Genomic DNA, 23,856 nt, shown 5'->3' with positions numbered 1-23,856 from the left:
AATTTTTATAATAAATAAATTATTTAAAATATATACTTTAAAAATCTAAATATTTTAATAGGGATTTGATAACGAGATTACGATTCGTGTCACATATTTCTTTCCTTTCGAGTCGAGAATCTGATATGATCATTAGTATTTCTTATGTTATTTATTGAAGCGGGAAGGGGGTAATTGGCCAATATCGACTTTTCGTCTATTAATCTCCTCAATCAACTTTAATTAATCTCTAAATTTTAATCAAATCAAACCAATCAAGTCAAACATCTTTATAACTAGAACTACTTAGTTTTAATTTCATTATTATACATAGGATATGTAGGATCAAAATAATATATTGTCACACACAAATATAAAAAATAAAATATTTTGTTTCAATGATTAAATGTTTAAATTTGTTTAAGGGTATAAAAGTCCATGTTGTTAGTGAGGGTATCGTTTTATTATGGGCAGACGGAGTGCTAATATCTTCTCTGATCCGTAATTGAGTCCCTAACTCAGAAATATGTTCAAAAGATCATATTATCCAAATTGGGCACAATAGAGAGTTTTCTATGTTTTAATTGCAAAGAAAGTAGTCGCAACTCCAAATCTTTTAGGAGATGTTGAAATCGAGTTTGCATCTTCCTAAGTCGTAGAACCAGTCTTCCAACCAAAAATCGGTTGTGACAACTAGCGACTCCGCTGGGTAGGGACATAAGCAGTTATGGTTTAAACCGCTAAATCGATGGAACCGAACCAAACCACAAAATATGGTTCGGTTCGATTTTGCGGTTCGGTTTAGTTATTTTTTTAAGGAGCCATTTATATTCAGTTTGGTTCATGGTTGTAAAAATTTAGGAACCACTAGAACCGAACCGACCAAAAATTAAAAAAAATAGAAACTAGAGAATTCTTCAACCAATTTTGTAGCTTAAATTATACATTTTGTATGAATTGTAGTGTTATATATGACTATATGTTACTAAATTGTTATTATGTTAGTGTTATATATGTTACTGCTTACTAAATTGTTATATATATGTGATACTTAATCAGTATCATGATGATTTGTAATATATCTTTCTGACTTCCGTGGTACTCGATTTGAAAATAACATATACTATAATTTATTATACATGTATTCCTCTATATGTTACTAATTGTGAATTGTACTATTGTATATGTGGTCATTCATTTTTTTTTCCCTAAATTACATAATTGTTATATATGTTACTGTGTACAATTGTTATTTTATGGACAAACAATATCTCTTATAATACATTTTGAACTTTCAATTGTTGCAAAAAAATTATAAAAAAAACCCATAAAAATCGTGGAACCGAACTGAACCGTTCATGAATGGTTCGGTTCGAGTCTTGCAATAAATTTGCGGTTAATTGAGGTGAACCAAACTATATCTTTGTGACCGGTTCGACCATTGAATTGCACCAAAAATTGAACGAACTTTTACACCCCTACCATTAGGATGCCCATAAGAGAGTTAGACCCAGAGCCTGCTGACTACATGGACTTAAATACCCATTTTTTGCTTTATTTTTTAATATTTGCTTTATTTTTCTACTTTAATTTATTAACTATTAACTCTCAATTTAATTATTATTGCATATTTTTTAGGGTTGAGATTTATTTTCAATAAAAAGGTTTGCATGCTTCCCACACAATTTCCCAATATACTCGAGTTACACACATAAACTTCATACTCGAGTATTAGATATTAGGTTTGAGTAAAAAAAAAGGACATATGCCTTACCAATATTGGTCTAGTATCAAATCTTATATTGTCATAATGGATCACCCATGTTGTTCTTGGTATTGTGAGTTAGTTGTTTATAAGGAGTTCGTCTCCTTTTATTTCTTACCCATGATTTCAAATTTGCACACACAATTTATTACGATGAATAGATAAAATTATTTAATAAACCATAGTACAAATTTATTACAATAAATAAATATATATATATACATATATATATATATATATATATACATACATATATATATATATTATATTTCATTTGTGCCCATACCCTTCCTACAAAACGGTGGTGAAAAATTAAAAGTAGAAACAAATCAATTTTAAAAAAAAAATAGTCAACCTAGAATCAAACTCAACAAGTCAAGGCTGCATTACAACTAAATATCTTAACTTTAAGTTTCTTCACACTTTGAAAAAGTAAAAATCTAAACTTTTAAGTTTATTAATTATTGACACGTAGAAGAAGAGATGAGATAATTGAAAAAGAGAACACAACTTCTACCATATATTTTTAGCATCATTATCAATCTTTAGAAATTAACAAATTAGACAAAATTAATAGTAAAATAAGAGCCACAAAGCTTTGCAATATATGAAAATGAATGCCCACAATCTGAAAAATAAAAAAATCGGAACTTCTAAAAAATACAGAAGAAATCCATAACATAAAATGACAAAATGACTTATGAGGATACTCGGTAATGAAAGTTGTTTCAACGCTGAAACCCTCATTTATTTAAAAGATGCGTGTCTTGGATCAGATCTCGAACATTAGTATGTGTGGATAACCTTGATAACAATTGTGAGAATTCAAACATGTTCGAAAGTAAATCAAATTTTGTTTTTAAGTTTCTTATCTTCTTGCTTGATGAAAATGAAGTTTTTGTTATAAAGGTAAGTGATGGAAGGTTGAAGAAGTTAAAAAAAAATTTACTTGTGAGATAAAGAATGTTGAGTGAGTACGATAATATATAAACTAGAAAAAAAAATTAATTTGTCAATGAAAATCTCATTTGACCGATTCATGAATAATGAAATTCTACTAAGAATGAATAATGAAAATAAAATGAACATAAAATTATACTTACTTTGACGATCGAGATAATAGATTTTTTGAATAAAAATAAAAAAATATAGGAGAAACAGTTTCTGAGTCTTAAAAAGAGACAAGATGGAGAAATAAAATTGAAAAAAGAATAGAGAGGTGAAACACCTTTCGATAACTGAAGGAATAATATGGATAAATGTTCATCATCCAACATGCAAGATTAATTTGACGGAAATAACAGCTTCTTTAGAAAGTTGTCATAGATAATGTGTCTAGTTTAATAATTTCACTAGTCCAATCAATTTATAATAAGATAGCATGGCTTATGGTGTTCCGGACATAAATTTGGAAAATGAAGGAGAAGAGGCTTATGGCTTGTGGTGTTTTTCCATTTGTAATTTACGTGATTATTATTATTGTTGTTATTCTTATATTAGTATTAGTATTAGAAGAATTTGAAAAGACAGTTGATATATTTTTGGACTTGGGCTATCATGAGTGGTATGAATCATATATTTTGAAGATAATTGTGAAAAAGGATAGAAGGAATATTATGAAACTCAAACCGGATATCAACTTAAAATAGGTTTTGTATATGTGTTAATCAATTTAATTGGTTAAACATTCGGTCACACCATAAAATATCATATTGTCATATATAATTATATGATTAATTAATATAAGTGAATAGTGCATATAAACTAGATCATTCAATCTTCTCTGTATCAATTTATTCATATTCATTGTGTATTCTTTCAAATACAATTCAATTTCTTTCACGGCTAGAAGAAGATGTTGGTTGGTTCAAAATTTAAATAGTTAATTCTTATTATGGTGTCTCTACCTACCAAAGAATATAAAAAATTTAATTGGAACACAAAAAGTAGAACAAATAATCTTCACTCTAAATAGAAATAGTACAAACATCATAAAAACAGTTAGTATACTATTAGGGTTCTCTTGCACTTTCATTTACTTCTTTTTTCATGATTGGACACACCCTATGTTTTAAGCAAAGTTGGCATGAAAAAGTGAGTGCTTGGTGAAAGATTTTTACGCCCTTTACTCTGTGCATCTTATACATGGGTTTTATTTCTTCACCATGGTAAACTTTGGAGACATAATCAATTTCATAACACATAAATAGACCAAATCAGAAAAAATAACTTCACAACACAAACAACCATAAAACTAGAAAAAAATGGTCATAAAATCAGACATAATTCAAATAACATCACAATACATAAACAGGCATAAAACGTACTCTATGACGGTGGCGATGACACTCCCCTGCGACGGTGGTGATGACACTCCCCTGCGGTGGTGGTGACGACACTCCCCTGCGATGGTAGAGACGACACTCCTCTAGGACAGGTGACGGTGTGCGACTACATTTCAGTTGGCCAGTTTGTGTGCTGCTGTCGTTTTTTTTATGGTGTGTTGTTGTTGAGTGCTATATCTAATTTAATATTTAGTTTTTTAATTGTTTATTTTTTAATTGGTAGTTAGTTGGGACCGTGTGTGACACTGGGTGACAGTCGTCCATGAGGCATATCAGGCTATTCAAGCTCAAGAATGAGAGAAATATGAAAAAGTAAGAATTTATATATATTGAACTTCAATGAATGGAACTTTTTGATAAAAAAATGTGTTTAATTGAGCACAATGGATGTTCACACAATGCAAAAAAGATCAACAGATACTTTTTTTAGTAGCTAAAGAAATATAGATTTTGTATCTATATACTAATTTGTAAAGGTTAGAGAATTTTTATTTATAAAAGAGGTGAACCAAATCCAATATCTAGTTTAGATTAAATAAAAAAAAGATGAATATAATTAAGTTAGTTTGGATTAAATCAATGAATTTAACTAATTATGTTAGTTTGGATTAAATCAATGAATATAACTAATTATGTTATTTACAATAAACATTAAAATTATTTTGTAAGTAACTACCCTTAACTTACTAACTTTTGTAAACAAAGGAATTATTAAGATTACAATATAGGTCGCTTGCATTACAAGTTGTCACCTTTGATTTTGAATTTATGCTCGTGCTCGTGGCACTGGCCTTGTGTTAGCTCGTACCAGTGCGTGTGTCATCTCTGCTCGTGCTTGTGCCGCTGGCCTTATGTTGGATTGTGTTAATGATTGTGTCATTACTCTTCTTGTATATGTGCTACTGCAAGATTTTATGAAAGAGAAATATAATATAGTGAGGTTGAATCTTGTGACAGATCCATATGGTGATTTGAAGAGGGGTTGATAGCCATTAATAGCTCTCATACAATGTGAAAAAAGATAGAGAAAGAAAAGTGTGAAGAGGAATATCGAGCTATTCAAGCTCAAGAATGAAAGAAAGATGAACAGGAAAGAATTTATGTCTATTGAACTTCGATAAATGGAATGAATTATCTTATTTACAATGAAAACCTTAATAGTTTCTTATACAAGTAATTTTGTTACTAACTAACTTTTGGTAACAAAGGAATTAAGTAATGATTAGAACATAGATTGCTTTAACTACAGGCTATTGCCAATAATATTGGATCTTTGCTCTTGCATGTTCCACTGGCCTTGGACTTGTGCTGCTGGCCTTGTGTTGGCTCATGCCAATGACCGTGCCATGATTATGCTCGTACTTGTGCCACTAACCTTGTGCACGTGCCATTATCCCTTGCCATTGGTCTGTTTGCTCGTGCCAATTGACATTGCCTTTGTCTTTGATATTGGCTCTACTTGTGTATGATATGCTTCATTTTCAACTTCCTTGTTCAATAACAATGCATCCCATTTGACCATGTTTTGACACAATTTTCTTTTCCGATATTTCCTAAATTGTTTCCTTCCCTAACTGTTCTTTTTATTTGTGCAAAAAGTATTTAAAAATATTGTACTATGTCTTTGGTATGAGTAGGATCATCTCCATTAAATTTCACATTAGGTTAAGGATAAAAATATCATTACAAGTATAAATAGAAAGATATAACTGTCATTTCATTTTAATTTTTGCTTTATTTTACATAGCACTTCTTTCCCAGTAATGGATAGGAGTCTAGCTCCTTTGGCATGTATATTTGATGAAGTTGGTGTTTAAACGAATGAGGCATTCTTCAAGAACTTGATTACTTAATTTACCTTACTATTTTTATTTTTTTACCATTCACATTCATTTGTGTAATGACTGAATTGGATTTGGATAGAATAAGGGAGGGTGTGAACATTTCCAATCTTTTGATGGGTTAACGATCAGAAAAAATAAGTGGGTTTTATGCGGGCTGTAGTGGATCAACTCGACCCAAAATAATATATTAAACTCAAATTTCCAATAAATAAATAAAAACTAAACCTAAAACGAAAAAGTATTTTAGGCTCACTAGACATTTTGTCTTCCACTCAATTTTATTTGGCTCTCAAATTTTGGTTTTGACCATTTCAAATTTTAATATGCAAAATTCACTTTTTTTCCACACCAGATACAAAATGTTAAAACTGGCCTTGGTTTTATGTTAAGAGAATCTTCCTTGCCATGGGGCATATAATCAAGCCAGCAACCTAGTTGCTACAGGAAATTTTGGGTAAAAAAGAATCCGAACAGATTTTTCTTGCCGAATAACTATGGTTTTATTCACACAAATAGCAGCAGATGCATTATTACAACTGTATTTTTACATTAACACTAACATCAAACAGATATTAATCAAATCCTGAAGAAATTGGTCAATGATTTACCATCCAACTCTTTCTTGAAGAACCTGGTCATAAATTCATTGAATGTGAAATTCCTATAAAGAGCTGGTTTCTCTGCTGATGTTAGTTCTGACAAAGGTCCAAATATCTTCTCCCTGTTACTTGGGTTCAGGAAAACAGCAACCGAAACTCGTGGTTCGCCAGAAGAATTGGCTAACACCCGATGATCAGCACTCTTATACTCTTCATTAGAAATTATCTGAGATGGATATGAAAATCAAAATATGAAAATGGAAGAAAGAAAGATGTTTCCTATAATATTGTCAAAGAACAAATTTAACTAGCATTCTTCTTGTAGTTAAATTTTTGGAGTAATATGTTCAGACAGTAAATCAATTGATTCTCCAAATTTCCAAACTTTAGTGGTTTAGTCTGCATAATCTGCTAGCAATGTAGTTTACTAATTGTCTTGACATGAATAGATAATCTATCTACTTGAAAATTTGTTAGCAATTAACAAACAGGAAAAAAAATTATCAGCTAAGCATTACAATAATGTATAATTAAGATACTCCCTTATAATACTCATTGATTAGTAATGTTAATTTCCTAAAATCAATAGCTTTTTTAAAACTGAGTTCGGTGTCCAAAAGTCATTTTGGACCACAAGGTGGGAAGACCATTCATGATTCAAGGGACAAAGGTATTCCTAGCCCTTATTTTTATTCAAAATATTCAATCCCAAAATCTTGCTTAGTGGAATCAAATTCTCTGTCACTTAGATCAAGTATTACTATGACATATGCATACTATTTCAAGTACTGAAATGTTAGGTATTTCTTGTTATAAAGAAATCACACATAGATTAGTAAAAGAGTATATAAGTGACTAAACTGATCCACCTAATAAGCTAAGGTTTTCACTTAAAGATGTCAAATCCTTATATATTTTTTCAAATAGCCCATTAATAAAGATTTCCTAATATGTAGTATCAGAATGGAACTATCAACGACTCAACCGAGTATGGAAGCACTAAGTAGTCAATAGATCCATGTGGGATACATGTGTTGAGATGTTGGGTATTCCAAATATGAAAAAAAAATCTTACATTGATACTTAAAGACCGTATAAGTTGAAGGATTCATACACCTAATGTCAAAGTAAAAACACTTCACTCGTGGATCCCGACATGCATATATTATAATCCATTTATTGCATACTTTCTATTAAATTAAAAAACAAAATATCTGACCTGAAGTAAATCTCCAATGTTAATAACCAAAGCACCAGGCACAGGCTTCACATCCACCCAACCCTCTTTAGTCCTAACCTGCAACCCACCAACATGATCCTGCAGCAATACCGTCAATGCCCCTGGATCAGCATGAGAATTTAGCCCAACAGTTAGATCAGGCTGAGGGCAAAACGGGTAATAATGCCCAACCATAACCCTTCCTTCCACAAGCTCCCTAAACCTCTCCGCACCCAATCCCAACCCTTCACTCAATAAACCCAACAAAACCTCTCCAACCCTCACAACCTCTTTATCCCACTCCAACACTTCTTCTCTGCACACTTCTGGAACCTCTTCCCGATCCGCTGCAACCGGTCCTAGCCTAACCTGCAACGTGTCACGCCAGCTGGCAGCTTTAGATTGGAAGAGATCCACGTTCGATATATACGATACTCCTCGTCCCATTTCCCTACGGTACACTTGCGATCTTTGCTCTGGTGGTTGCTCGTGGAAGGATTTCATCGCGGCAAGGGTGCGGTGGAGGAGCTCCGGCGGGATGCCGTGGTTGATGACTTGGAAGAAGCCGACGGTGCTGGCGGCGCGTCGGATATTGTCAACGACGGTGGCGCGGGAGGAGGAGATAGCGGAGAGGTCGACGGTGGGGATGTTGGATTGAGATCGGGAATTTAGGTCGGAGAGGGTTTCGGGTGGGTGGACGAAGAAAGAAGGGATTGTTTTGATTCCGGAATCGATGAGACCTTTGACGCCGAGCTTGGTGTTGTCGAATTGTTTGACAGCTTCGGCGCGGTCGTAGGTGGCGGCGGAGACAGGCGGCGATGGGGAGGTAGTTGACATGGTTAGGAGTAGAAAAGAGAGAAGAAAGTTGTTGTTGAAGAATGAAGTTTGAGAATGATGAGGATGATTAGAAAGGAAGTAAGAGTTGCGTAACAAGTAACAAGAATGACGTGTAATAAACTTTGTTTCAACACGTCAAGTAAGAACATTTGAAATTTTGAATGGGAGAGATTATCTATCTTCATTTATGTCTCTCATTCTTATCTCGATCTAATAAAAAACGTTTTTTAATTAAAAATATATTTTTAAAATATAATAAATATTTTTATAGTATTTGGATGATATTAATTGACTAAAGATATAATGATTGAGATCACAACTTCACCTTAACATGGTGCATGATTGAAGTTGTGATTTTATCATAAGAGATACATATCTGTTTCATCATAGTGTTCCGTGCTTTCAACTTTCTTTAAAGAAAAAGGTGAAATTGGTGTTGTTAGCTCGTGTTGTTTAATGACATTAATACTATATTTAGTTGTATAGAAAAAAGAAGGAATGAAATAAAGGAAGGAAAACCGTTAAAAATTCTAAATTTGTTCTTCATCATGAATTGAAAAAGCCAATGTTGTAAAAACCATTTCGTACCGTCTGGTTCAACCGGAAAACTGGTGAACCGGACCCCTAACCAGTACGGTACAGGTGTTGAACCGGTCAAGTATCAAAATCGGTCAAAAACCGGTAAATCGGCTGGTATTTTACTAAACCGGCCGGTTTATACACATATTTTTTTTTTGAAAAAAATACTTAAAAACTTAAAAACTCATTACAATGTGACTCATCTTTCCAACCCTTCTTCAACATTTCAAGGCACATGCTTTCAAGGTATACATAAATTACACGTTTTGGTTCTAACATTCATGTGTAATCTCAGTGACATTTGTGTAATCTTAGAGTAGTGTCTGAAAATAGGATTTGGTGGAAAATATAATATTGATATGAGACAACTTTGACTCTTTGGTGTTAAATATTAAAACTCCAAAAAAATTTTGTTTTGTAGAGTGAGTTGTGAACTTGTGTCATTTATTTATATTTTGCGGTTATTAAGTGATACTTTTGGATTAATATATTGTAATTTAGACTTCGAATTTATTAAAGACTTAAAGTTGTTTGTTTATGTGAATTTTGAGTAGATTATAAATATGGATTATAAATTTCAGTATCTACCTATTTGGAATTTTTTTATTATACGTTTTTATATATATAAATATAAGTAGGTATGTCCGGTTTAACCGGTATGCAGTTTAATTACTGAACCACTGGTTAAACCACTGTACCATTATACCAGTATCATGACCGGTTTGATAACCGATACGATTTTAATAACATTGGAAAAAACAATAATCTAGGTGAAAATAAATACAATGTAGTAAATGTTTTTGTTTATATTCATTTTTATGTGAAATTAGTTAACTTAGTTTTATTTTTGTTGCTTTGGAGCTCACAAATAAATAGTAATTATGTATGCTAAAAGATGAAGTGAAAAGAAAAAAGAAATATCATTACTTAAAATTATCAACAAAATAAAAAATAATAAATAGATTAGAAAGACAAAACACAAATATGTAGAAGTGAGATGATTAAAAATATATAAGTGATTGTCGAATATCAGTTATATTTTCTTCTAGACACACTATTATGAAAAGGATGTATATAAAATGTTAATGATTTTCTTTGAATTTTATAAACAAATATTGTTATCGAACTTAGATTATATGTTACTTAAAAAATATTAATTAATATTATTAAAAATAAATTATTTAGTTATGTAATTTAAAAATTAGATATTTACATACTTATATAGATATAATGAGGGCATTTATGTCATTTTCAATACATTATATATAAATGTATTTTTCTTTCCTCTCACTTTCCTTCCATTTTCAATCATACCAAACAATAAAATTATCATCTCATTTTCTATTACTTTTCTTTCCTTCAATTCTCTTTCCTTCCACTTTCTTTCCTTCTACTTTCATTCCAAAACCAAACATTATATTTATATATAATGTATTATTTTGATAGAAAGTAGAAAATAAGATAAGAGAGATGAGAGAAAGATATATATGAGAAATAGAATAAATTTTTGTGTTGTTTAGTACAAAAGAAAATAAAAGAAAGAGAAGAGAAAGATGTAGATATAAATGTTTGAATAACAAAAATACTCTTAAATAAAAAATAATTTGAAAAATGTCTTATTATTAATTAAGAATTATAACTTTAAAATTTATTACAAACTAGCGTGTCAGTAGTTACTTCGTGTTTACCGACCCGCATTTTACTTTTTAGTATTGAATATTTAATTTTTATATACTTCATTTTAGAGAATTATATCATTTTTTCATACATGATATTATAATTTTTTGATAAAAATATAAAATGAATTGTAATATTATTAAAAAATGCATTGGTAGTTTGATATATTTAGTGGATGTAACTTCCTCTAACATTCATTTATATTTTTATTGTATGGAAAAATATTGTAATAATTATTAATTATAAGGGCAAAATAAGTAAGTAGAAATTATGTCATGTAGGTAATTATGGTTTGTTTTGCCTTTATATATAGTATAGAATAGATATAAATATTATATTATTGTAATTTCAAATTTTAGTTTTTAATAATAATTATGAAGTAAGAAAATATAATTATGAAAAATTTATATAAATAAACAATGATATAATATTGAGTAACGAAAATGTTTTTTAGTCATTTTATCACTTTTCTGACTTTCTCACCATACAATGATAGAAAAAGTTTGTGTGGGTTACATCCACTTTTTACTTCTTTCCTTCTTTCTTCTCTTCAAACCAAACATGAGAAATTATTATTTCTCTTCAACTCTCTTCTCTTCTCTTTCTCTACTCTACAAAAGAGAGGCTAAAAGAAGATAATACAATATGTATTGTGTTTTTTTAGAGAATAATGTATCTCCTCATACCAGGAGATAACGTATATCCTTCAACCAGTAAAAGTATGACATGTGTACTATTTTGTTTAGTTTTAGAAATATTTTTATAAAAAATGATAAAACATGACACATGTCATGATTTTACTGGCATAATGAAATAACTTATCTCCTTATAACAAAAGATATTATTTTTTTTAATAATAAAGGATATCATTCACTATAGGGTTAAAGAGCATTAATATGTTTGTGAAGAATGGATGTTCATCCCAATAACATAAATATTTGATATTTTTATATAATGGATTTGTACTATTAGATAACCCGTTGTTGGTAAAATTAGTTTAATAGTTTGGATTTGAATTTTTGTTTTCTTTAAAAAAATGTCTGTATTACAGTAATTAATGCAATCCAAATATAAAATAGGTAGCACTGCTATTTTGGTAATAATTAACTGTTTGTCGTTTGATCCATTAACTCATTCTCACCTCTTCGGTATAAGTTTTTATCTAACATCTTTAAAATATTCAATTAGATAATATTAAAATAATACGTGTTTCAGCACATAGGCTTGGTGGAAAAAAATATTTTTTACCCAAACGATTGAAAAATTCTAACCTTGTTAGGTAAAATTTTAGTTAGACTAATTGTCCAAACAAAAATAAGGTTGTTGAACCAAAATGAGATAAACAATTTCAAGGACCAAAATAACATTTTTATAGAAATATTGCTTTCATACGTCTCAAAAGAATTTAATACATCATCTATATATTCATATTTTTTGAAGAATTAATTATTATTAAAGATAAATGAAATTAGACAATGACAATTATAAAACTGATGCATACATACATTTTTCTATCCTTCTTGACAAAGGAAGCTAGACTTTCTTATCTAATATGTCTCGGTGATATGACTAAAGTTAGATTCTATCCAAATTCAATGAATTTACATTTCAGTCCATGTAATTTATATATGGTTATTATGCTGACGAGTGCCCTTGAAGCGATGGTGAAAGAATACGAAAGTGACTAGTATTAGAAAATTAAACTCACTATATTGGTGAAAAAAATACAAAATTGGTATTGTACACTCACTGTTTTAGATGTATTAAACACAACATTTTATTTGATGTATAATTGATAACATAAGGAAATAAACGTGGGTAACCAATAGTTAAGAGTTTGCTATTTCGATTCATCTATTGATTAACTAATTGTCAAGTTCATATTTGCAAAATTTAGTATATAAAATCATTAAATTAATCTATTATTTCGTTAGTCGTGCTCAATTTCCCTTGAAAAATAATGGTGTAAGGTCTCACTTAATCCCCAAGGTTGACAGTAGGGCTGGAAACGAGCCAAATCGAGTCAAACTAGAGTTCAATTCGATTCAGCTCAATAAGGATTGGTTCGACTCGAAACTCGACTCGAGTTCGATACGAATTACCTTTTTAGCTCAAATTCGGCTCGGTTAAAGTTCATAAATGTTCGACTCAGTTCGAATTGGTTTATTGAACAAATTAAATAGTTAATTAATTTTTAAAAATAGTGCAAAAGATTATATATATATATATATATATATATAAATATAAGATTGTTTATATATATATAATAACAATAAATATAAAAAATAATACATGGATCATAATAAATATATATATATATATATATATATATATTGAGTTAGGTCATGAACTCAACGAATCGAATTATAACCAACTCAATTTTAACCCATTTATCTAACGAGTTCAAGTCTGACTTACTTTGTTCATGAACCAAGTTTATCAAGTTAAATAACGAATCAAGTTTTGAACGAATATCGAGCTAGTTCAGTTCATTACCAGCCCTAGTTGAGAGTTTGATTCTTGAGAGCAACATTGGTTAAGAGGGGCGGTCATGAACCCTGAAATTGATTAGTTTCTTACCCAAAAAGGTGAGGAAATACTCTTGGTAGTACCAAAAAGATTTCCCTCAAAACATAAAAAAAGGAGGGGGTGCCTTTCACCAAGCACCACAAGAATTCCAAGAGGTTCCCTCAATATTTTTTCATCAGCCTTCACTACCCAAATTTAACATGTCCAAAATAAGACTTCTATTATGTTAAAGTTTATAAGTAACTACTTTGGGTACAACAACAATTCGAATCCTACCCACTAAATTATAGATAAATAAAGGATTCACTAGAAAAGGGTATGAGAATCAGTGTAAATCATTGTATCTCCTCAATTATGCATTTGCCTTTGGTTGCTGTTTTATTGTTCAATTTTTCAGCCTTGTTACTCCTTTGAGATTCCATCATTGATGTCTTTTCAGCAATCACAATGGCTGCCAAAGAAGACCAAGCTTCCTCTGGTTGCTCATGAACCCAACACATAATGAAATATATCTTCCTTTCTGCCAGCTTAATCGTACTTCTGATCTCATTCCTCCTCATCTTCCTTGGATTTTCGGATTTGGCCTCCTTTCCCCCTTCTTGAATCAACCGATGCATATCACAAAGTGCGCACACCAATGCAGAACTTCCCAATGCAAGGAGGCTGATCACATCATCAACAACACTCAACCCAAATTGCAGTCCGCCCATGTGTCTATAAGCTGGAGAGCAAATCTGCTCCAAGCAATGCGAGAGAGACTCCAGTACAGTCTCCGGCTGTCCACCTTGACCCAACACTGACGACACACTCAGTACAACCATGACTGACCCTAAGGCATCTGATTTCCAATCTCCGTTGTAGAGGCGAAGAGTGAAGCAATAGCTATATAAAATATCAACGAGGTGAACAGTTAAAAGGGGTGATGGCTCCTTCAAACTAAGCCTGCTTAGGGGAGGTAGCCGTGTTTCAGGGCCACGAGGAATGTCGCTAGATTCATCCTCTGGCAGTTCCTGCTCTGAAAGAGGTTGAACAAGTTGAGTTCCTTCCCTACTAAGACGGATTTTTCTTGCAGAAGGCTTTGACCACCATGGATCCCATGGTTTGATCATCTTGCTCAATTCCCCATAAGCAATAGCTCGATGAAATCGTTTCTTCTCTTCTAGTGATAAATCATTAAAGCTGATTTCTTGTCCTGTAGATAAATAACATCAAATCAGCCTTACCTAAACAGAAGTATAATTGAAAAAACTGCATACAAGACTAACATTTGCATAAACCTGTCGTACTAGTACTACAGACACAGTTAGAAGGCACAAGCAATAAAGAATAAGCATTATAAGGAACAATACCGGACAAAACTTTTTCCAGTGTCTCCTCTGATAAAGTTGAATCTGCAGAAGCTAAGAAAATAACCAAATGGAATTTTAGTATCTTTAGCAGTACTTTGCATAGCTCGTGATTAATAATTACAAATTCAACATCTCTTTCAAGTAATCAACATTTCAACACAAATAATTTTAGTTCATTTCATGCTATAAATTTTCATATTCTTTAATTAAATTGCCTACCAATATTGGGCTTCATTAATTTTAGAACAAAATTAATTAAATGCTCCATTTAACAGTACATCAATCAACAATTATGAGTTGCCACCTTCTAAAACAATAACATTTACACCAGCATTTAATAGTCCTATATCAAATAGTAAAAGCAAACAGATTTCTTCTACTGAAAAAATAAAATAGAAAGCAAACAGATAGCAACACCCTTTTCATCGTAGTATAGGAATAACACTTATCCATATGATAAAGCAATGAGTATTGCAGCACTAAATAGTAAATACAATTAATACAGATGGTTCACTGCAAACTAAGACCACAGAAAACCCTCCCAAATGTATGTGCTGTTTTTTCGAAGTTCCTCCACTGTCCTTCTACATATATCTCTTGCATAGGCTGTTTGGGGTCCTACAAATTTGGATGCAGTGCTGTTAACTGGAAGCCATAACAACACCATGGAGGATATGCAGTAAATCACTTTTCATACAGTGGCTGCAACGGGCATGGTGTGCTATGGCTGCAATAGCAGAGGGTAGCCTATGTTATGGTTATGGGGGTATTTTGGATTTTTTTGGTAACTCTATCTTGAAAATACTGAAGGAAAACCCTTATTCTATGAACAAAACCTTATTCTCTGTATCTGTGTAAGAAACCTCTCTTTGGCTTCTCTTCTATCTCATCCAGTCAGCCCTCGCTACTTCACTCTTATGGTGTCTAACTAGTCTGTCAGGTATGGCTGTGAAAAGCCAGTGTCTCTCTTCTTCCCCTTCACTGAAATTTTGGTTTTCTATAGAGCCAGATACATCTATAAATCGATGTACCAAACCCACCAATTGGGACAAAGTTTGGTTGTTGTTGTCTATGTAATTACTATTAGAATATGGTTAGTCTGTTAGGTTATTTGTATGTTGCAATTAATTAGAGGTGAGGTTAAGACTGTGATTCACTCATTGTGCTGAGCTGTCAAGTCTTGTGTATAAATACCTCATCTCTCTCTTGTAACAAATTAACAAATCATTAATAACAAATTTAGTTTTGCTTCAATCACTTCATTCTCCATCTCCGCTGCAAACCGTCGCATCACCGCTGGTTCTTCCAACGCCGGCGATGAAACTTACGGAACAAAATTTCCTCGTGTGGCGTCACTTTATGAATGCAACACTCACTTCCAACCGAGCCAACAGATTTGTTCTCGGTACAGAAATACCTCATCGATTCATCAACGATGATGAACGATTAATCAATAAGGTAAACTCTGCTTATCTACGCTGGGAGGAGCAAGATCAAGTGATCTTCTCTTGGATTCTGAACTCATTATCAGAGAGTTTACAACCTAGAGTTGTTGGATGTCAACACTCGTGGCAGTCATGGGAAGAGTTACATAACTTCTGTAGCTCACAAACAAAAGCAAGGAGTCGTCAACTTCGTTCTCAATTACGCTCCATCACTCAAGGTTCTCTGTCGATTTCTGAGTATTTTCGCAAGATTAAGAACTTAGTGGATGCTCTTGTGTTCATTGGCGCACCAATTTCAACCTCAGAGCACATCGATTATGTTCTTGATGGTCTAAATGAGGAATTTCATCCTGTTGTTACTTCAATTGAAACGAAAGATGATTCACCAACACTACATAGTTTGGAGTCATTTCTCCTAACCTTTGAAGCAAGAATGGAGAAGAACAAATCAAAAGTTCTTGTTGATGCTCTATCTGCAAATGTTGTTGCTGCTCCATCTCCTTCGTCTTCTTCTGGTCCTCATTCGATGCAATCAGTTCCATCGTTGTCTCAATTTCCTGATTCGGGTCATTTCTCACCAATGCGCCTTAATTTTGCTACTGGTGGTTTTCGAGGTGGCCGGAGTTATCAACGTCATTCACAATTGTATTGTGAATTTTGTAACCGTCATGGACATACGGTGTCCAACTGCTACTATGCTCCTCTTGGATACAACTCACTATCACACATTCCTCCTGGATCTGGAGTCCCTACTCGTCCAAATGGGCCTGGACTTCAGAACACACTTAATTTTTCCAATGGGCCCATGAAACACTTGGCCCATTACAACTCACCCTATGTTGATCACTATTACTCTCCTACTCACCTACATCCTCATGTTTCTTATTTTCCTCCTACAGCTGCTCACTATTCCTTTGGGCCTCCTCCTTCAACTTCTCTGCTTGGGCCTGGCCCAGTTTCCTCACAATATATTTTTCTTCCTTCCTCGCGAGAATAATACCATCATCACTCACCTTACACACCTCATGCCATGACTGTCAATGCTCCTCTCTCAACACAGAAGCCTTCCACCTGGTATCCTAACTCCGGTGCCACCAATCACTTAACCTCAGATGCTGATCTCATTCATGAACCTCAAGAATACTTTGGTCCTGAACACATATTCATGGGTAATGGTCATGGTATTCCTATTGCTTCTACTAGAAACTCTTGGTTTACTTCTTCTAACTCTTCTATTTCCTTTTCTCTAAACAATCTTCTACATGTTCTTAAAATTACAAAAAATCTCATCAGTGTTTCTCAATTTGCTAGGGATAACATTGTTACTTTGAATTTCATGCTAATGATTGTTTCGTTAAATCTCAGGGTTCTAATACGCTTCTCTTGAAAGGGAATCTCACCAAAGACGGGTTATATGCCTTTCATGATATTGTTCCTAGCTATGTTCCAAGCTGCTCAATAGCTTCGGATTTGAATAAGTCTTCTGTTTTCTCTAATTCTTCTACTTTGTGTAGTTCCTACCAATTGTGGCATTGTAGACTTGGTCATCCTCAGGAGGCCACAGTTTACAATGTCTTGAAACAATGTAAGGTGCTTCATAAAAATAAATCAATTTCTGATTTCTGTCAAGCTTGTTGTTTAGGAAAAGCTCAAAAGTTGCATGCTCCATTGTCTACTTCTGTTTATCATAATGCTTTTGAACTTGTGTTTGTTGACTTGTGGGGTCCTGCACCCATTCATTCTTATTCTGGTTTTAGATACTATTTTACTATTGTTGATGCTCATTCTCGATTTACCTAGCTATTTCTGTTAAAACAAAAGTCTGAAACTCTATCTTTGTTTCAGTACTTTGTTAAATTAGTCAAAACTCAGTTTGGTACAACTATTAAAGCTGTCAAAAGTGACTTTGGTGGTGAATTTAGGCCTTTCACCACCTATCTAGGGTCTTTAGGCATCAATCATAGGCTTTCCTATCCTCACACTCACCATCAACAAGGTACTGTGGAAAGAAAGCATCGGCATGTTGTTGAAACTGGTCTAACTCTCTTAGCCCATGCTCATTTACCTATGATTTTTTGGGAATTTGCCTTTAGTGTTGCTGTTTTTCTCATTAATAGGATTCCTACTCCTATTTTGCAGCATAGGTCACCTTTCAGGTTCTCTTTGGAGTCATTCCTGATTACAAATTCTTCATGGTGTTTGGTTGCTCTTGTTACCCTCTTCATAGGCCTTACAACAAAAACAAACTTGAACCTAGAAGTACTGAGTGTGTCTTCTTAGGGTATTCTCCTAATCACAAAGGTTACAAATGCTTGTCTAGGCATGGAAAATTTTACATCTCCAAGGATGTAGTGTTCAATGAACACTCATTTCCTTTTGTTCACAATCCTAGTTTTGGTGATAGTGAATTGCCAGCTACCACTTCCTCTACTCTCTCTCAGTCTGCTACTCTTTTGCATGTGTTTACTCCTCCTACCTCTGTTTCCATGCCTATTGAACTTGAGTCCAGTGGTGGTTCTCTACCCTCATCTCCTGGTCCTATTAATCTGTCTAACTTCACCTCTGGGTCTTCTGGTCCCCTTTCTTCTCCTCCTCCTCCTCTATCCATTCTTCCTGCTCAGTCTACTCATCCAATGCAAACCAGATCTAAGTCTGGCATTTTCAAAACTATTGTGCCTAGGGTGTTGCTTACTCACAGTGAACCAGTCAATACTAAGTCTGCTCTTGCTGATCCTATTTGGAAACAAGCAATGCAGGAAGAATATAATGCTCTTCTTGCATTGGGAACATGGTCATTGGTCCCCTTACCTCCTAATAAGCAAGCCATTGGTTGTAAATGGGTCTTCAGGGTCAAAGAAAACCATGATGGTTCTGTTCTTAAGTACAAAGCTCTTTTTGTTGCCAAGGGTTTTCATCAAAAACTTGGTATTGATTACACAGAAACCTTTTCACCAGTTGTCAAACCCATTACCATCAGAATTCTATTAACTTTGGTTGTTACTTATCAGTGGCCTCTTGAGCAATTGGACATTAACAATGTCTTTCTAAATGGCATTCTTAATGAAGGTGTATATATGCAGCAACCCCCTAGGTTTCAACATAGTGACAAGTCCCTAGTGTGCAAGCTTCATAAAGCAATCTATGGACTCAAACAAGCACCAAGACAATGGTTTCAAAAACTTAAGGCCACTCTTATCAATCTTGGTTTCTTTGTCAGCAAATGTGATAACTCACTGTTCATCCATTCCTCTACAAAGATTCAACTATTTGTTCTTGTTTATGTGGATGACATTGTTGTCACTGGTTCTTCTCAGTCTCTTGTTCACAAAGTCATCAAAGACCTCAGTACATCCTTTGCTCTTAAGCAACTTGGCAAACTTGATTACTTCCTAGGTATTGAAATCAAACATCTCTCTAATGGCTCTCTCCTTATGTCTCAATCCAAATACATTAGAGATCTTCTTGCTAGAGCTAATATGGAATCAACAAAATCGATCACTGCTCCTATGACTACAAGCTACAAATTATCCAAACAAGGTGATGATGTCTACACTGATCCTACTTTCTATAGGTCAATTGTTGGGGCACTTCAGTATGCAACCATAACAAGACCTGACATTTCCTATAGTGTTAATAAAGTTTGTCAATATCTAAGTAATCCTCTTAATTCTCACTGAATTGCAGTCAAGAGGATATTAAGATATCTCCAGGGAACTCTGTCTTTTGGTCTCTACATTCAGCAAGCAACTTCATCTGTTCCTCTTACCATATCAGCTTTTTGTGATGCAGACTGGACATTTGACATAGATGATAGAAAATCTACCTTTGGTGCTTGCCTTTTTCTTGGTCCCAATCTCATTACCTGGTGGTCCAAGAAGCAGAATACCATTTCCAGATCTAGTACAAAGGCAGAGTATAGGAGTTTAGCTCTTGCTACTCAAGAGCTTATGTGGGTTGAATCACTTCTCTAAGAAATTAAGTTTCAATACACTGTTCCTACAATTTTTTGTGACAATCTTAGCACTATAGCTATGTCTCACAATCCAGTTCTTCACAACAAAACAAAGCACATAAAACTCGATTTGTACTTTGTGAGAGATAAAATTCAGAACAAAACTCTAAAGGTCACACATGTTCCCTCTTCCTTGCAAACTACTGATGTTCTAACCAAACCCCTGCCAAGTTCATTGGTTTCAGGCAACAACTTCAAGTCAGAGACTATCTCAACATGGGTCAAAATTTTCAGAACCCAGAAGTTCAGGGGGGTATATTAGAATATGGTTAGTATGTTAGGTTATTTGTATGTTGCAATTAATTAGAGGTGAGGTTAAGACTGTGATTCACTCATTGTGATGAGCTGTCAAGTCTTGTGTATAAATACCTCATCTATCTCTTGTAACAAATTAAGAGATCATTAAATAACAAACTCAGTTTTGCTTCAATACTTAAAAAAGATTCACAAACTTCAAAACTTTAAAAGCAAAGATAATTATCAAGCATAAAACTACAAAGAAACAATTCTGAAAGTTTGGAAAACAAGAGTAAGAATATGGATAACTTACAATCCTCATCCATGCTATCCATTTCCTCTTCTGAATGAAATCTTTTCAGTATGTCCAACATTTTATGTTTGGTTTGTTCATCAGGCTGCATTTGCTGAAGCTCCTGAACTACATTTTCTTGCATGAAGGATTCAGTACAACGAAGACTATGAGACTGTCAAAATTACAACAAAAAGATTAATGTTCACAGCAGTTTATAAGAAACAAGGATCACGATTCAGAGCTATCTATAGGAATAGCATGCAAGCAAAACCATTTCGCAAAATCATACACATCCAATTACTGAAATTAAATGCTTGTCATAATAGTTAGACTACTTGCCAAAGTAAATTAGGAAAAATAAATGCACATGGATATACATATATATACATGCACAGAAACAAGGTACACTAGAGGAGTACCCTAGCTTGATAGCCTGTTCAAAGTACATACAATGTCAAAATTGGAATATTATCTTCTTGAAGTTTGTTAAACATTTTCAGATGGAAGGAGAAGAGGAAAAATGCAGTGTTAAACCCAAATAATAAAAGTTATCCTGCAAAATGTCCATTATGGTGCTAGACCTCAAAAGTACTAAGAGAATTTCCAAAATACTAAAACTAATTTAAGCATATTTCCTCATTAGTAAATGCTTCGCTCCAAACCATTTGTAGCATATATACTATCAAGTCTTGACATGCCAGTGCCGCATAACATGATAGAAAATCCAAAAGTTAGTAAATGATGGGCCACATATTGGGACTTGCAACACATAATTTATCAAAAGTTTATGTAATCAGCTCAAACCAGCATATAGGTAAATTTTACTTACTTTGTAACACTGGAGAGAGCAGTATCTGGAATTGCATCGAGGACATGTGTACTGGGAAAACTGCTTCTGACACCTGTATTTGTATGAAATAAATAAGAGAGACTTAATCAGTTGCTTACTAAACTAGATCTTCGGAAAAATAATCTCAAGAAAAAGATTACTTTAAGTTGCAAATATTATAACCAAAAAAAGAACGTGCAAGCTAATGATCCAAAAATTAAGGTTCTCAAATCTTTGTTAGCAGGGCAAAGAGTGCTTATAAGTTTTAAAAGTTTTTCCTGGAAGCTAACTATACATCTCCTCATGGACAACACAAAAACTATCCATCTCTAAGTAATCCTCACAAGTTAACAGCTCAAACCCAAGACCTAAGACTTGTATATGACATGCAGCACAACTCCTTACCAAGGCATTTAGATTAAACTCTTAAAACTTATGAAAAACATGATTAAAGATCAGCTAATTAGTTCTCATAAATTCACCAACAAGAATAGCTAACAGAATAAAAAAAGTAAATTATGCATCTCTTACATCCAAAACATGAGGATTACAAAAATTAAAAAAAAGGTCAAAATGGATAAACATTTTTCAACCTTGGTCTCAGTATATTAAAATCTTATTTGTAAAAGAACTATAGTGAGTTGAGTTGTAGATCAACATACACATGACAGATTATGCGAGCAGGGTTCAGCGAGGATGAAGAAGATTGGTCGGATGTAACTATAGTATCAGCCATAATTGAAACACCAGGGCCAGCAAGTTACTTTCCTTTGATTACCCGAGTTGTGTTCAGATGGCAGATGCAGGCATTTGGTTATGAAGTAGATTCAGATAATATTTGACCCAATTCAAATTGACTCAGTGCATAGGCCTTGACTCAGCAGTGGAATTCACAATGTCAATCACTCTCCAAGCAAAATCACAGCACGATCAGCATTCTAGTAAATAAAGAAAAACAAATTAGCCTACTACACCCGGTGGGATTAAGGGTTAGTTGTTGTTGTAATCTAATGATTTTTTTAACCAAAATGATAAACATAATCAAACTAGCAGATATGTACACACAGATCCCAACAGTGGACGTGGCAAGGAAAACAGCAAATTTAGTGGGTAAGAAAACCAGCACAGCAGAGCCGCCGGAATGAAGAAGACAATAGACTTTCCTCATATATGTAAGTCCTAAAAGTAGACTTTCTTCTTTTATCAGAAAAATCTTAAAAGCCCTAAACAACTCTAAAAATGAAATTTCCATTTCACCATGGCAGCTGCCACACATTCATCTTCATGGTGACTGCCCTGTAAAACCTGCAACGCCATGCAAGTTTTAAGCTACATTGCGCAAAAGTCACCCCGGCATGGGGATCAATTAAAAACATGGATCCAATCGCTCCAAGCAATCCACAAATTGAAACCCATTCTATAAAACATATATGACTGACGGAATTTGACACTCCAATTCTGATTATCACGCAAACAAATATAGGATCATCATCACAAATTCTTACCATCAATAAGATTAAAAAATGAAAGCTGACAGTCAGTGTACTCATTATTCAATCAAAACACTATCAAGCCCAAGTTAGCATTTCAACAAACAAGTGGTGGGCAAAGAAAATAACCGCAGGACCATAAACCAATAACTAAGCCTTGATTTAAATTAACACTCCCATCAAGCAAGAAACGAGCACTGAGAAGTGTACAATAAGATAAATGATCAAAGTATTTGATTTTCAAGTTCATCAAAACTCACTCAGTATAAGATGTTATGTTTGGGTATATGAACGTGATTAGAAAGAGGAGAACAAGAGGGAAGAGAATTACCTGAGAGTGCAAGTGCAAATAGGGAAAAACGAAGATTGTAACTTAGCTTATGTTATACCCTGAGTCGGATATAGATGGCAGCTAAAGTTGCTTCTTGATGTTTTCCTTTAGTAAAGCCCCTCACGATTTTTGTATACAGCATTTTGGTTAGAGGCAAATTGAAAAATTTTAAAACTGTCCAATTTTTTTTTAAATATGTGCTAAATTAGATTTTTAAAATTTTTTATATCCTATTTTAGAGATTTTTTTTTTTACTTATATTTATAATCTATGAGTAGTAGTAGTTTGGAATTTTGGATTTATATTTTTTTGAGATCAACTTAGCATACATGAAACTTTATAAAAACCAAATTGGGTTATTCCTCTATTTTTCAAGTTATTTCTATCAATTTTTTTCATTCTATGAATTTAATTAAAACTCAAACCTTACATTGTTAAGATATATGATAATATATCACCTATGTTTTGATTTAAAGATGTAAAGTTCCATTAAAT

General features: G+C 33.2%; 2 protein-coding genes across 3 annotated transcripts; both read right to left on the bottom strand.

Annotated features, from left to right (window-relative positions):
• Positions 1-6,459: 6,459 nt before the first annotated feature.
• Positions 6,460-8,664, bottom strand: LOC109341498 (1-aminocyclopropane-1-carboxylate oxidase homolog 4-like). Its single transcript, XM_019579430.1, has 2 exons — positions 7,752-8,664; positions 6,460-6,758 (listed from the first exon to the last, which is right to left on the bottom strand). Exons 1-2 carry the CDS (start codon positions 8,586-8,588, stop codon positions 6,510-6,512), a joined length of 1,086 nt encoding a protein of 361 aa, XP_019434975.1. The 5' UTR covers positions 8,589-8,664; the 3' UTR covers positions 6,460-6,509.
• Positions 8,665-13,519: 4,855 nt separating this feature from the next.
• Positions 13,520-23,491, bottom strand: LOC109341497 (zinc finger HIT domain-containing protein 2). 2 transcript variants are annotated; one of them, XM_019579428.1, is made up of 6 exons: positions 23,362-23,491; positions 22,203-22,478; positions 21,541-21,613; positions 20,730-20,883; positions 14,723-14,773; positions 13,520-14,565 (listed from the first exon to the last, which is right to left on the bottom strand). In XM_019579428.1, exons 2-6 carry the CDS (start codon positions 22,274-22,276, stop codon positions 13,709-13,711), a joined length of 1,209 nt encoding a protein of 402 aa, XP_019434973.1. In that variant the 5' UTR covers positions 22,277-22,478; positions 23,362-23,491; the 3' UTR covers positions 13,520-13,708. The 2 variants fall into 2 exon arrangements, with proteins under 2 accessions (XP_019434973.1, XP_019434974.1); XM_019579429.1 differs by having other exon boundaries at positions 23,420-23,438.
• Between the last annotated feature and the right edge of the window lie 365 nt (positions 23,492-23,856).

This window comes from Lupinus angustifolius, unplaced genomic scaffold (assembly GCF_001865875.1).
Source record: "Lupinus angustifolius cultivar Tanjil unplaced genomic scaffold, LupAngTanjil_v1.0 Scaffold_481, whole genome shotgun sequence".
Classification (NCBI taxonomy): Eukaryota; Viridiplantae; Streptophyta; class Magnoliopsida; order Fabales; family Fabaceae; genus Lupinus; species Lupinus angustifolius.
The sequence above is the reverse complement of the archived record's forward strand: the minus strand, read 5'-3'. Positions and strand labels throughout refer to the sequence as shown.